Raw genomic sequence first — 14862 nt, forward strand, 5'->3', positions numbered from 1 at the left:
CACCCGAAGCACATGGGACGGCTGTGAGCCTGCTCCATGGGCTGCGGGGGGCACCCTGGGGTGAGACCCTCCTTCCACAGATTAGGAGGGGGACAAGGCAGCGCAGCACTCCTGGAGCAGGAACTGCCCTTCTCTGGGGCTTCTGCCTGCTGATAAATCCTTGCGTGCACCATCAGCAAGGTGAGGATGAGCGCGTCATCCAGGGAGGAGAGCTGCAGAGCTGGTGGCAAATGTCAAAATGAAACCTAGCCCACCCAAAGGGCAGGCTATGGGAGTGATAGGGAATGGCTGTCCGGCCTGCTAGATGGGGAAGATGAGGGGTCCTCCAAGCGCTTGGCCCCAATCAGCGGCCGCAGCAAGCACAAACCAAAGGCAAATAAAAGGCCCCACTTCAGAACTGGAGGTCACGAAGAGCAATACTCGCCTGATTATTCCTTCTCTATTTACGCTTTCAACTGCACAGGAGGATTTTTAAGGCAACGCCGAAAGGCCTCAGCACATTTCTGCGCGTACATTAGCACACTCGCTCCATCCAAGCGCTGTACGGCACCGTGCCTACACCCACACTTTGTGCTTACTGCAGCATTTCTATCCAGAGACCTCAGCACGGATTCATTTAGCTTCCCTGCACCCTTGCCAGGTAGATTATCTGCCTCTTACAGAGAGGACCATGGAACATAGATGAAACCATCTCAAGTCTCCTCTTGCAAACCATGGACCCCTTTTAGTTCCTCATTGGGACAAAGGGATAACAGTGCCCTGCGGGGCCTCAGCAGTTCCAAGAAAGGCAAGGAGAGGATTTTATTTCACCTCAAAGCAAGCCCTGGGAGCCACCGTCCCCATCTGGGCTCCTCGATGGATGCCTACCCAACTCCCTAAGCCAGAAAGGAGCCTAACTTAGGGCAGGACCACAACTGGAGAACATCATCATACAGCACAGGACACAGGGATGTCAGCACACAGACCTCAAAACACAGCAAGAGTTGCTCTGGGCGCTGCTTCTCTTTCCCCAGTACCAAAAAATATGTCTTAATTCCTAATGACTGAACTTGGAAGCAAGAGCAAAGATGACGTGGAAATACAGATCTTGGTGGCAGCGGGCTCGGAAGGAACAGCAGCACCTGCTATTGCAGCCGCCCTGGCATGGTCCTACTCCATGGCACAGGCGCTCGCCCCAGACTCCGGTTCCTAAATTTAAAACAGCCAAGCAGAGAGCAGCTTTGAAACAAGAGCCAAAGCCCAGAGCTGCATACGTGCCAGGAAGGAGGGAATCCATCCCCACGCAGCCCTCGCCCTGCTCTGGTGGTGCGCAATGGAGACAGATGGAGATGGACGGAGACCCAGCTCGGGGAGCGTGGGTTTAAGGACAGCTTGGCTTTAGGAATCGCCTTCCCCTCTGCTCCCTGCAAAGGGCTGCAGCCGCCATGAGGCCTCCCCTCAGCCTCTGCCCTGGGCCCAGCAAACCCAGACCCAGGCCACCCCTTGCCCTCCAGACCCTTCCCCATCCTCACAGCCCTCCTAAAAGGAAGAAATCCTCAGCGCTGAAAATCCCATGTAGCAAAATTTAGCAAAAACACGTCAACAGCTGGTGCGCTGTAACCCAGGAGCACGTGTTCTCCTTGCTAGAAGGAGATGCATTTTTAGAAACCCTCTTTTGCAAAAGCTGTTGGTGTCGGTGGGCCTTTTGTTTTCCTTTCTAGCACCAAGTACTCACAAGCATCCTGGAAACCAACCAAAGGCCATTTTTAGACTAAGAAGTGAAGAGAAGAAGAGCGTGTCACTACGCGTCTGAGCTAGATGCAAAATTCTCAGCCATATGCTGGAGGTTGCTGTAACAAAAGGACTGCGACGATGAAGGGAAGCCTCAGAGCTCGAGCACTGGGTAGATACATGAGATTAGGAACCAGCTCACTACCTGTTTCATAGATGGGGTTTAAAAGGATGGCATTTCTCCCTAACGTGAAAGAAGTGAACTGGCAGGGAGTTGGACTAGATGACCTTATAGGGTCCCCTCTAATTTAAGACAATTCTATCACTCCGTGATTCCGTGACAGTTATCAAATTGCTCACTGAGATTTAAAAGCAGTGCAAATCATAGAATCTTCTCGATAGAGGCTGCCCAGAGCTGTGGGTGCTCCATCCCTGGAGGTTCCCGAGGCCATGGATGGGGCCCTGGGCAGCCTGAGCTGGTGGGGGGCACCCAGCATGCAGCAGTGGGTGGAAAGGGATGCATCCTAAATATATCCACACCGGTATTAAGTTCTGCCATGGAGGCAGGCAGCTTCCGTCCAGCTCCAAGCCCCCCGATGAAGGAGGTGGCAGTGAGGCATCCCACCAATGCTTCCTCTCCCCAAAACCTCTCAGGCAGCCGGTGACCACATCGAGGGGCCCCGTTCATCCTCAGCCTCCTCTTCCCAACCCGGCTACAATTTCAGGCTGCAGTTGTTCCCCAATTGCTTCTCGTACATGCTTCATCCTTCCTCTCTGCAAACTCAAGGCCTGGGGCAGGGCATCCGCATGAGACGACAGCGCGCTTTAAGAGAAGAGCAAAGTTAAAGCAAACTTTCCCTAAGATCCAGTAACCCAGCAGCTGTCGCGCCCTGATGAAATGCAGCTACCTGCAAGATCCACATATAATTAGATCAAAAGGACTAATTTCTACAGGGCATTGTGCAGAAAGGGAAGAAGGAACACCCGCTGTAAAGCACTCCCCTGCTAACTGCAGGATCAACGCACACCCCAGTTTGCAAGAATACAGCAAGAGGAAGGGGCTTACACCGATCCTGATCACAGGATTCAGGTTGGAAAACACCACTAAGACGATGATGTCTGGCCCCAGCCCACCCCCACTGTGCCCACTGACCACATTCCTCAGTGCTACATCTCCACAGTTCTTGAACACCTCCATGGACAGTGACACCACCACCTCCATGTCAACAGAGGCCATGCCCAAAACTGCAGCTCAACCAAGTAACCATGAGATGAGTTTTTTGGGGGCAGAAAATGCTCAAGGCGGAACAATGGAAGGTATTTCAGTGCCCTGAGTGCCACTGCACGTATCCAAAGTATTTCCACGCCGGTTCTGGAGAGCCGGCCACCGCATTCTGGTGGCCAACAGGCAGCTTGCAAGCAAGTGTTGCAGATTAAGCACTAAGCAACATTTCAAAAACAGCTGTAAACACCCGTGCCATCTGAACCCAAGGGCCAGGAGCAAGGCTGAGCCTTGGGGACAGCAGTCCTGCTGCTTTACAGCAAACGGGTGTTATTTGTTACGCGATGAGAATCAAAGGGATGTGGTTTAGCGGGCAGTACTGGTGGGAGGTGGATGGTTGACTGGAGGATCTGAGAGGTCTTTTCCAACAGGAAGGATTCTATGATTCTATGAAGGAGTTTGCGCTCAAGCTGTGGTTTACCACCGAGAAAATCCGTTTTCAGAAAACAAGAGCACGTGTTGCAGCTTCAGATACACTGCTGTTAAAAGTCGCACCGTTATCGGGTTGCAACATCCAGTTCCTCTGAGCAGCAATACATCACAGAGCCATCATACCCATGTGAAGGCATCGCTCCTGTGGAAGAGTCCTCTCATACAAGGAGCAAACCGCAGGAAAAGAAGGAGAAAAAGAAGCAAAAAAAAAAAAAAAAAAGAAAAAAGCCTCAAAAAGCCCACATTTCCTTGACAGGTTTTATTTTTAAACGCCGGTCGCCCCAGCCTGCTCGGGGAATCGGGATGTGAGGAGCGGCTCCCGTGCGAGGGGATGACTGGTGACTCAGCAGGTAAAAGCTGTCAAAAACGTGTCCAAAATTGGAAGGGAAAACTAAAAATACGGCAGCAGCTCTGCTGCGAGCGCTGGCTGGGTGCCTGGTCCCACCAGGGACGTGCTGCAGGAGCAGGGATCCCCATCCCAATCCCTATGGGAGAACCCTGCTCCAGGGCTGGGTGAGGAGGGGTCCCACTGGGCCACCACCCCCGGCGGGGCCGGGTGACGTAGGGATCCCCCACCAACCCTTACATGCACAAAAACATCCCATTTTGCACCGATTTTTCCCTTTCTTTTTGAATGAAAAGTCCAAAAGCCAATACAAAAGGCTGCATAAACACTCTTCCTTTTACCCCCAAATGCCCTTGAATTTGTTTTGGCACGAAACAATTTTTTTTTTTTTTTTCCATGGAAGAGCTTCATTGAGAAGTCGCAATTAGGAATGCATGCCTCTATTCTCCGATCTTTTAAGTTTTAATTAGCACCTTAACGATATTTTGACGTAGCTTATGGTTGATAAGATGGTATCACGCGCTGCCAACGCATCTCTTGGAATCATAGAATCCTTAGAGATGGAAGGTATCTTTAAAGGCCATCCAGCCCAACTCCTGCAATGAGCAGGGACACCACAGCTTCATCAGGTTGCCCAGGGCCTGATCCAGCCTGGCCTTATTGGAATCACCTCACCTTAATGGAAGCGCCTTATTACCACATTAATGCTAACTGTTGCGTTTCACGCTGCCGAGCCGCGTTTCGGGAATTTAAAAACAATAAATTAATTCCATTTGGAGAAACGCTGTCATTTACAGCCCAGCAATTAAGAACAGATTTCAATCCTGATATCACCGCGTTCAAGTTATCACGCTTATCAAGTTACTCAGGACTGAAACTGGTCCTGTGAGCGTAATCCCTGTTCCTCAAAACAAAACTCGGGCCACTTTCTTGCTTCTCACATTAGAGGTTACCTACAATAGGTCGCACAGGTAGATGCGCAGATGAGTCTTGAATATCTCCATAGAAGGAGACTCCACAACCTCCCAGGGCAGCCTGCTCCAGGGTTCCATCACCAACACCATGAAGAAGTTCTTCTGCATGTTTGTCTGCAACTTCCTACGTTCAACTTTTAGGCCATTACTCTTTGTCCTATCACTGTGATACACTGAGAAGAGCCTGGCCTCATCCATTTGCCTCCCATCTCCTTTAGATATTTATAAACATTAATCAGATCCCCCCTCAGTCTTCTTTTCCCCATGCTGAACAGACCCAGGTCACCCAGCCTTTCCTCATATGGGAGATGCTCCAGAACCTTTTTCATCTTTGTGGCCCTCCACTGGACTCCTTCTAGGAGATCCCTGTCTTTTTTGAACTGGGGAGCCCAGAACTGCACACAGTGTTCTAAATGTGGCCTCACCGGGGCAGAGTAGAGGGAGAGGATCACCTCCCTCAACCTGCTGGCCACACTTACTTTGATGCACCCAAGGATACCACTGATTGGCCTTCTTGCCACTACGAAACAGTGCTGGCTCATGGCCAACCTGTCATCCTCCAGGACCCCCAGGTCCTTCTCCGCTGAGCTCAGCTTCAGCAGGTCAGCCCCCAGCCCGTACTGATGCACGCAGTTATTCCTCCTCAGGTGCAAGACTGTATCCTTGCTCTTGTTAAGCCTCATCAGGTTCCTCCCTACCCAACTCTCCAGTCTGCCCAGGTCTTGTTGAATGGTAGCACAGCCTTCAGGTGTGTCAGCCACTCCTCCTGGCTTTGTAACACCAGCGAACTTGCAGGGTCCTGGAAGGTGTTCAAGAACTATGGAGATGTGGCACTGAGAGACACGGTCAGTGTGCACGGTGGGGGGTGGGTTAGGGTTGGACATCATCATCTTGGTGGTCTTTTCCAACCTTCCCAATTCTATGATACTAACAAACACCTGCCCTGTGCATCACCTGAAATGCTGACAGGGCTGCAGCATCCCAAAGGCGAGCTGGTTCAACCCAAGCCAAGCAAGACCTGGGCTTCTGAAGGGATTCCCCCTTACACAAAATAAATAATAATAATAAAGGGACGGAAAACCCCCCATATATGTATTTGTAGTGACAGAGATTCCAGCAGTCTCATTTCCTGCTAAGTCCTTCTCCAAGACACGCGCATTGTTTCACTAATTGTAAGCCTATTGAGAAACAGGCTACCCTCTGCTTTCAGACTGGAATTAGTTACGCTCGGTCTGACCTTGCATTATTTCGAAGCGCTGCAACATTAAAAGAAAATTAGAGTGACTTGTTAAATTCTTTAAAAGGTAAAGCAACCCTATTACTCCAGGTTCACAGGCAAAAAATTAGGCTCTTAACAAATCACAACCACTGCTCTAATGCGGCAGGATTTAGCTTTTTATTTTAAGTTCATTCATCTCTCATTTACTTGAGTGATCGTGCCAGATTTAATGAGCTCTCCCTATGAACACTGCAACAAGAAAGGATCAGAGCTGCTTGTGTCACAGGGCTCTGCACAACTAGGATGGAAATCCTAAAACATTGCCTCCTTCCCAACAGCCAGATGATCCGTTTTTAAGAACGCATCTGGCAGAGAGGATTCATCTCTCTGCATATAATAAAGAAATCAGAGTAATTGTACGTGTAAACCGAAGCAAAGTATCCGATTAAAACACGTCTGGGCCACCGCGCTGTTCCTGGATCACCTCTTGGCACACACCTGGAACCCAACATCTGCACACCCTGAGCACTGATCCCAAGTAGCCCAGGAGCCACGGTTTTGGGCAAGGGGCTCTGAGTGCTACGGATTGACCCAAGCACATGGGATATTAGGGAAAAGCTCTGGCCCAGAGGGTGGTGGGTATGGAACAGGCTGCCCAGGGCAGTGGGCACGGCCCCGAGTTGCAGGAGCTCATGGAGCACTGGGACACCGCTCTCACACATTGGGTTTGGGTTTTGGATGATCCTGTGTGGAGCCAGGTGCTGGGACTCAGGGATCCTTGTGGGTTGCACTGGGGCTCGTCGGGCTCTGTGCCCCGGGCATTTGCACTAGAGAGCACCAACTGCTCAGGGTGCAGGGGCAAAAATGAGCTGCTTCTATTTTAAACCCAGAAAGCAACCAAACATCAGCGCCAGCGTCCAGTTTGGCTTTAGGAGGGATTTGAAGAACTTGGCTCCTTCATTCTCTAATCCCACACGACGCTTCCCCGCTACCCTCCAGTATCGACTTCTAACAATGCAAAAGCATCTGCCCACATTTTTGCCATTATTTCGAACCCAGCAAAGAGCACCCTCCCCTTTCAGTAGGGTTAATCTAAAGAGCAGTTGCCAAAACGCTGAGAACACGGCCGAACAATAGCTCCTCTGATGGAATTCCTCCACTCCATAGAGGAGAACGCAGGATCCTCCCTGGGGCTCGTCCAGAGAGCTCCACGCGCTCACCCGCTCCCATACAAAAGATGACAAGCTGAAAGATTCGAGTGCACCTAAATGCAGTGCTGCACACCGACCGCGACGCGACGGTCGATCAACGCAACAATTGCTTTGGTGAAACACAAGCCCCGGCCATCAGCGCCAGCCACCTGTCCTCGGGACGGAGCCTCGCTTGCTTCTCAGTGCACAGCCCGCTTTTAGCAGCTCCACTGCTTTAAATACCTCCATACCCGCTCTCCGTGGAATCTCAGATCAGCCCTTTCCAAAGGCCGGGCGGTGATGCAGACAGCTGGGTCGCAGCAGCTATGAGCCCCGTCCACCCAGCGTTATTTATAAGGGCTCTCCGCCTGACCCAGGGTTGACATCGACTGCATAAAGCGTTCAGGATCCGACCGACTGCTGCGGAGTAACGCGACGAAAGGCTGAGCCCAGCCTGAGCACACACTGCTGCACCGCGCCGGGTGCTACGTGCACCGTAACAGAGCGGCTCTGTGCGATCTGTTTCCCCAGCACAGACCCATAAGGGCTGGAAGGGACCTCTGGGGATCACCCAGCCCAGCAAATAGACAATGCGTTGAGTCGTGCGTCTCTGGCTGCTACGCACTCAAAATGGATCATGAGATTTTTTTTTTAGGACGTAATTCTAATGCATTCACGGTGCCTTCTGCCTTTTGGGGCCTAACCCCCCTCCTTCCACATCTCCACGTCCTTGCTCATTGCAGGGGAGCGGGACCAGATGACCTTTAAGGGTTCCTTCCAGCTCAACTGATTTGATGATTCACGTTCCCGCTCGTTGCCTGCACATCTCCATGCCTGACCCCACCTGGGAGCCAAGACGATGGATGCACGCCTTCCACGACACACACGCACCAGCTGCACGAGCACAAGGGGATATTGGAGGGAATACGGGAGGAGAAAAAATCAACGGCTCCCAGTTTCTTTCCTGCAGTTCCACCAACCCCAGCAACCAGCAGTGACAGCAGGACGTGACCAAGTTTGCTGGCAAACACTCAAATTGTGCTAGAAACAGCAAACAGGAGCCGTCCTTGCCCTGCTGCTCGCAGCCACCAGCAGCATCCTCCCTCGACCCCATCCCCTCTGCACTCTCATCCTCAATTCACTGCAAACGGGGGAAATTCGGGGCTGGCACTGGAGCGGGGAGGTCCCCAGCTCCGGGGATCCTTTGGGGACACCCTCGAGACACCAGCGCCGCGAGCAGCTCCGTTTCCAGCCCGTTGTTATGGTTACTGAGCGCTGGTTTTTCCCCTTCTTTTAAAAAGGATTCTTATCAGTTTAGCATAATTCCGCCAGTCAATAGCAATTCTTATCTCAAAAGGTCACTCAGGTGGCTAGAGCTCGATGTTGCTGTAACTCAGCATTGCATCTACACTCACGTTATCGGCAGGAAAACAGCCTGGGGACTTCATTTTTTTTAGCCCCCCCCTCCTTTTAGAAGACATAATCCATCTCTACGGAACAGCAAGGTTTGAGCTGACCCTATGGGTGATCATGATGGGGATCATCATCTTCTACAGGTTTAGGCCTCTGCTCCCAGGTAACAGTGATAGGATGAGAGGTGATGGCCTCAAGTTGTGCCAGGGGAGGGTCAGGTTGGATACCAGGAAGGACTACTTCTTCAAAGAGCAGTGATGCACTGGCACAGGCTGCCCAGGGAGTTGGGGGGTCACTGTCCTTGGGGGTCCAGAGCCATGGGGATGTGGCACTGAGGGATGTGGGCAGTGGGCCTGGTGGGGTGGGGCTGGGGATCTGGGAGGGCTTTCCCAACCAGACGATCCCATGTTTCTATGATCTGAGAGCACACAGGGAACAGGCAAAAAGAGGCGGAAAACCCACAGTGACCGACAAAATGGGATGATGAAAAGCAGAGAGCAAGAAGAAGTGATCCGCGATTTTTCAGGACTTTTTTCTTGGAAAAGACAGAAATGAGAAGATAAATTGCAGTGGCGTGCGAATTTTAGAGTATCTCAAGCATTCAAACCATGTTTTACCACCCCTTGAGCACTTCCTATAGCAATCGAGTCTCCAAACCCAACACCAGCCGCATCCCATCAGACAGCGACGTATGCAAGGAGCAGGTTAGAAGTACAGCAGGTTTGTGGTTCATCTGAAATAGGTTTTTTCCCAAAAAAATGAAGATAAAATAAAAGAAGAAAAGAGGCAATCTGGAAGGAATTACTCACGGGGATCAGTAACAGACGAGCTTCCCAACGCCCTGCACGGCCCCTCCAGGGCTGCTCGAGAGCAAAGGAGGAGCAGAGCTGCCAAATCCTGCTCGTGGCACTTGCAATGTTAATGTTGCTTTAAGGAAAGAGCATCTTTAGGCCACATCCAGCTCCTGCAGATGCCAGGTGAGGCTTGTGGGGACAGCAGCAGAAGCTGCTATTGGTGCCACGATGGTAATGGAAGCCCCATGGTCATGGTGTAAAACATCTCCGGGTTCGTTTGAGCATGCTGGCACAGGAGAAGGCCTTTTGCTGCCCTGAGGCAGCAGAATTAAAATCGTTATTTTAAATGTGATAGAAGGAAGATTTCGCATTGTACCTCAAGGCTGTGCCCAGAAATGGCTGCAAAGGGCAAAAGAATCAATAACAGCAAACCCCACGGTCGTCACCCAGGTCTGAGATCAGAGATCACAAGAGCTTGCAGGTTGCAGTCCCATCCAGGAGGGCAGGGCAGAGCCACCAGCAACAATCTGGGCACCTTTGCCAAAATTTCCAGTGCACCCATCCCATGCCACGTGAAAACAAAATTGAGCTGCAAATCCATGCTTGGCTTTCGCCACAGACCCAGAGGCATTTGCCTGCTGCGTGGCAAAGCTGAGAAAAGCTCCTGCTAGGGAGGGGGAAACCAACCCGGGCCTCTGCCTGCTCCAGCTTGGGCTCATCCTCCTTCAGCATCATGCAGAGCCCTGAGGCAGCTCTCGGGAAACCAAGGGTTAACCGAGAAGCACCGCTCTTGTTTATGCGCTGAATATAGAAGGAGAAAATACAGGGGGCGATGCACACTCAGAGGCACACAGGCGCACGCATCCACGCATGATTCATGCAAGGATTCGTCCCCTCGGTGCCCAGCCCTGCTCCTGGGCTGCTCCTGCAGCACGAAGCCTTCCACAGCCACCGGCTCTCAGCTGTGGGCTGCTGCACAGCGCACGGGGAAGGGGAACCCCAAACCCATCTGCACCCCAAAATGGACCCAAATCCCACTCCGCTCTCAGCTCTGACCCCACAGCTCAGCAGCTCGAGGTGACCTGCCCTTTCCCTGCAGGTTATCTGCAGTAACATTAGCCACCAGCACGGAGCTGGAGGGCTGCAGCACTGACGAATGCGTCTTAAAATAAAGCGAGCGTTCACACTAATTACTATTTCAGTTAGTCACACTGATTGCAAACATCGCTCCCAGCCTGGAAAAAAAATGGCCTTGGTGGGCTATAGGTTAGGGACGTCTCAGAGGGCACGGCGGGGATGGGTTGGGGGTGGACCTGGGGATCTTAGAGGTCTTTTCTGACCTTAAAGATTCTGCGATTCTAAGTTAAATGAATGATAACGGTGGGGTTTGATGAGGGATTATGAGAACCTCAACAAGGTATCACCAACTCCAGCACAGACAAACCAGGGGGACAGCACTGAGGGCTCCAACCCACCCCTGCTGCCAAAAGCCTCCTAAAAACAAAACCCTTTTAATTACAACAGAATATTGCAAGCGCAGTTCATCATCTACCACAACCAAAGCTGGCAGCTCCGCTGGCATCCCCCTTAGGTAGAGATGCACCTCCAACACTTCCCAGTGCTCCCATCTCATGGGCACTTAAACCAGCACTCAGCATCACAGCAAAGCCAAGATAAACGGACAGCAGGGCACGGTCCTTGAGCTGGGTGCGGGGTGCTTTGCCATGGGTGGTTAGAGAGGAATTGCATTTTGCTTCCCAACAAAATGGAGCCACGGCCACCCCAGGGCACCCGAGGCGAGCCCTGCAGGCACAAGCCATGGCTTTTATTAATAAGACTGCTGGAAAAATAAATACAAGCACAAGCCCTCCTTTGAGCCCTGCACCTCTGCGCTTGGCCATTTTTTCCAGCTGCATCACTTGGTCTAATTAAAGCCACTGCCTCTTCCTGGCTCCTCCTCCAGCCGCTCCTTGCCGGGACACCAAACCTGCATGGTGTGGATGCTGTCATCGTGGTGCAGGACTGTGAGGTCCTGGGGTAACCCTGCCCAGCACTGAGGGATCCACTCAATGCTCAAAATCCCACAGTGAGCCAAGTGCAGGGTGGGCTGTGTCTGCACACCTCCCCATGCCCACTGCCCAGGACAACCATGAGCCGAATGCTTCACCGGAGTGAGGAACACAGAATTTGCTGCTTCTTTGTCCTTTACAACCGAGCACCAACACCAACACCAGCCCCGGGAATGAGCCCAAACTCCTTGTGCAAGCAGCAGGATTCAAAGAGCAGAGTAGCACAGGGCTCAGTGACTATGCTGCTTTCAGAATTTGGTGTGATTTCATTGCCAGTCAAGTGACAAACTCTATTTAAAAGACACAGGTGGTTTTGCGGAGAGGGCAGTGTTGATAGCGGAGACCAAAAGCTGCTTCCTACAGCTGAGAGCTGCAGGGTAGATCCCCACTTCCCTTCTCCATTATGGGATCATCATGTTCCTTGGGATGCTCATGGGTACCCGGCTCCTTGCCAATGGAAACACCCCAGGAGAGAAGGGGACTGATGGCACAACCTGGATTTGCTGCTGTTGGTTTGAGGTAGGGATGTCACTGGATGTGTCCATGGCCCCACAGCTGAGCACCAGCCCTGGCCATGGTGAAACCCTCACAGCGAGGACTGCAGGGACAGTGCCAGCTGCCCGTACCAGCCAGGAGATGACATTTCCCATGATCAGAGCAAGTGACCCCATGGCTCAGCCTTACTTCACCACACTGCCTTCATCACAACCCCATGGCTGGGTGGTAAACATGGACACAGCCCTTCATTACCCAGGGACACGGCTGTCACCGACCTAAAACACAACCAGGATCCAGGGATACCCAAAAGACAACCAGAACTCGGGGGCAACCGCAAACCCCAACTTTCTGGGGACACCAAAAAGAACCAGAACCAAGGAAGACCTACAATGAGATAACTCAGAACGCAACTGGAACCCAAGGACACCCACATCAGGATACCCAAAAGACAAGTGACTCCTAGGGACACTCAATGTAGGACACCACAACCCACAACTGGAACCCAGGATTGCCCAAAACACAACCAGAACCCGGAGTCACCCACAATAGGACACCCAAAATACAACCAGAACCCGGGGATATCCACAACAAGACACCCAAAAAAACACACCTGGAACCCAGGGGCAACCACACTGCGATGTCCAAAACCCAACCGGAACCAACGGGTGCCCAAAATGGCACACTCAAAACACAATCTGAACGAAAACAGATGCAGATAAGAACTAAACTATGGCTATACACACTGCAGGGGATGCATGGCAAGGCTGTGCCGACGCGGGCGGCCGCGCTTCAGCTGTTTCTAAAAGCAGCATCGCAGCGCCGAGGCGCACCCCGCAGCATTCCTGCCTCTCATTCCTGCAGCTATAAAAGGAAATGGCCAATTCCAGCCTTTCTGCCTCGGACCATCGCTGATCTTGGGGTGGTTTCCTGCGGGCGGGCGGGCGGCTCGGCCCCGCGGCGCTGGCCCTCGTCACCAAAAGGCAGCGGGGCCGGCTGCCAAGCGGCCCTAATGGGGAACAGCTGGAGCGGGACCGCGCTCCTCCCGCCCCGCAGACACTGGGGCTCTGTTCGGGAGCCGACTGCGGACGGACGGACGGACGGCCATTGGGATCCGCTCCATGTGTTCCGGCCCCGAGCAGAACCACCGGATCCGAAGCAAAAAGGATGCTTCGCAATAGGGCTTAGGTTTTTTCCTCCCCCCCCTTCTTTTTTTTAAATTATTTTTTGGCTAATTTTCCTTTTTTTTTTTTTTTGCTCCATTATTGGGGGGGGGAAGGCAGGTTGGGGAAAAAAAAAAAAACAAAACGAACTATCCAACTTCAAGACTCACACCCCACACTGCAGAAACTCTACAGCAACTTCCACCTCCACGCTGCATATACACACACGGGGACATATGCCAGCAATACACGCATGCAAAGACACACTGAGGAACACGCATGCATCTAACACCCCCCAAATAACTGCATTAACACTTCACTCCATTGACTTCTGCAGAGTTGAGGAGCTCGGGACAGGGATCGCATGAAGCCCCAATGCACTTTCCCAGCCCTGCACGCTCCCTGCAGTGCATCCCGTGAATGCAGCAGCAGAAAGCTGCCCGCTCGGATTTGCTTGCTGGAACACAAGGGGGGTATTGAGAGCCGCAGGAAAAAAAAAAAAAAAAGAAAAAAGAAAAAAAAAAATGCGTCCAAACAGGATCTGAGCGATGAAACAGAAATTGCCACATTTCAAAGAAATTCGGATAACCCAGCTGGCCAGACCTTGAGAAAATAACAGTTCGTCTAAGGTAGCGATGGGCTCCTTGTTGCAGAGAGCAAAGCGAGCCACGTTGTCCAAAAGAAGCCTGGAAAATCCAGACTCTACGTGACCTGACTTACTTATTGCACAGGAAACTGCATGGAAGGAGGAAGGGGGGGAGGAATTAAAAAAAAAAAAAAAAAGAAAAGCCACCAATCATTCATGCTCCCGTAGTTACACCGCGCAATAGTTGGCTGTGCCAGAAGCCAAGTGGAATGAGCCATCAGCAGTTTGAAAATGTGAGAGATGGCGGGGCTGCTGGGGAGATCAACAGTGCCCGAGGGGGGTTAGGTATACATGTATGTTTTTGGCAGCGCTAGGGCAGCGATGGGGGAACGTAAAAAGGGAAAGGGGGGAAAATAAAGGGAAAAAAGGAAATAAGACAAAATGGGAAAAGGAGGGAGAAAAAGCAATAGAGAAGGGGGGGGAAAAAAAAAAAAAAGAAAGGGTTGCAGCAAACTCACCGGGGTTGTTGGCCTCCCCTTCGAGGACGTGCAGCTCGGTGCAGTCCGCAAGCGAGTGCTCCAGGCAGAGCTGCAGGAAGCGCGCCTGGGTCCGGCTCACGCGTTTGAGCAGCGAGAGCAGCGCAACAGTCTGCTCGCACTCGTTCCAGCCCTTGAACCAGCCGGCCAGCACGCCGACCTGGTCGCGAAACATCATGGTGCTGGGGGCCGGGGGTGCGAGGGGAGGGCTCTGCCCCCCAGCCCCGAGGTGGGCTGCTCGCTCCCCCCACCCCCCCCGGGCGATACAGACGGGTGACGGTGAGGATTTCCTCTGCGATGCGAGGGTGGGTCGGTGGGTGGAGGGTGCAGCTTGGGGTTCGCTCGGTTCTCTTCGGGGGTGGTGATGGCGACGCGGAGTAAACGGGGGTGGTGGGTGGGGGGAGGTAAAAAAATTAAAAATTTAAAAAGAAAGGGGGGGAAAAAAAAAAAAAAAGGCAAAATAACAAGGAGAAGCCCAGCAGTCTGCGTGCACCGAGCCGGCCCTGCGCTGCGAGTGTGGGCAAGGCACGGAGCGGGCGGGATCGGGCCGGGGGGGTCGCACCTGGAAGAGAGAAGTGGGGAGGGGTCAACGGGAGGGGGGGGAGGGGGGGGCAGGAGGAGGAGGAGGGGAGGAAGGCACGCAGCACCAGGGC

At 52.4% G+C, this 14862-nt stretch overlaps 1 protein-coding gene across 5 annotated transcripts in view; it reads right to left on the reverse strand.

Moving 5' to 3' along the window:
- Window positions 1-14862, reverse strand: part of SAMD4A (sterile alpha motif domain containing 4A) — a 66289-nt gene that overhangs the window by 51075 nt on the left and 352 nt on the right. For all 5 annotated transcript variants that reach the window (XR_002440726.1, XM_021403557.1, XM_021403555.1 and 2 more), the window contains exon 2: window positions 14192-14771. Coding sequence is in view for 4 of the 5 variants with exons in the window: in XM_021403557.1 (XP_021259232.1) it covers window positions 14192-14387 (196 nt within the window). In the remaining variant the exon portion in view is untranslated. The remainder of the gene's footprint in view (window positions 1-14191; window positions 14772-14862) is intronic.

Source organism: Numida meleagris, chromosome 6, assembly GCF_002078875.1.
Source record: "Numida meleagris isolate 19003 breed g44 Domestic line chromosome 6, NumMel1.0, whole genome shotgun sequence".
Lineage (NCBI taxonomy): Eukaryota > Metazoa > Chordata > Aves > Galliformes > Numididae > Numida > Numida meleagris.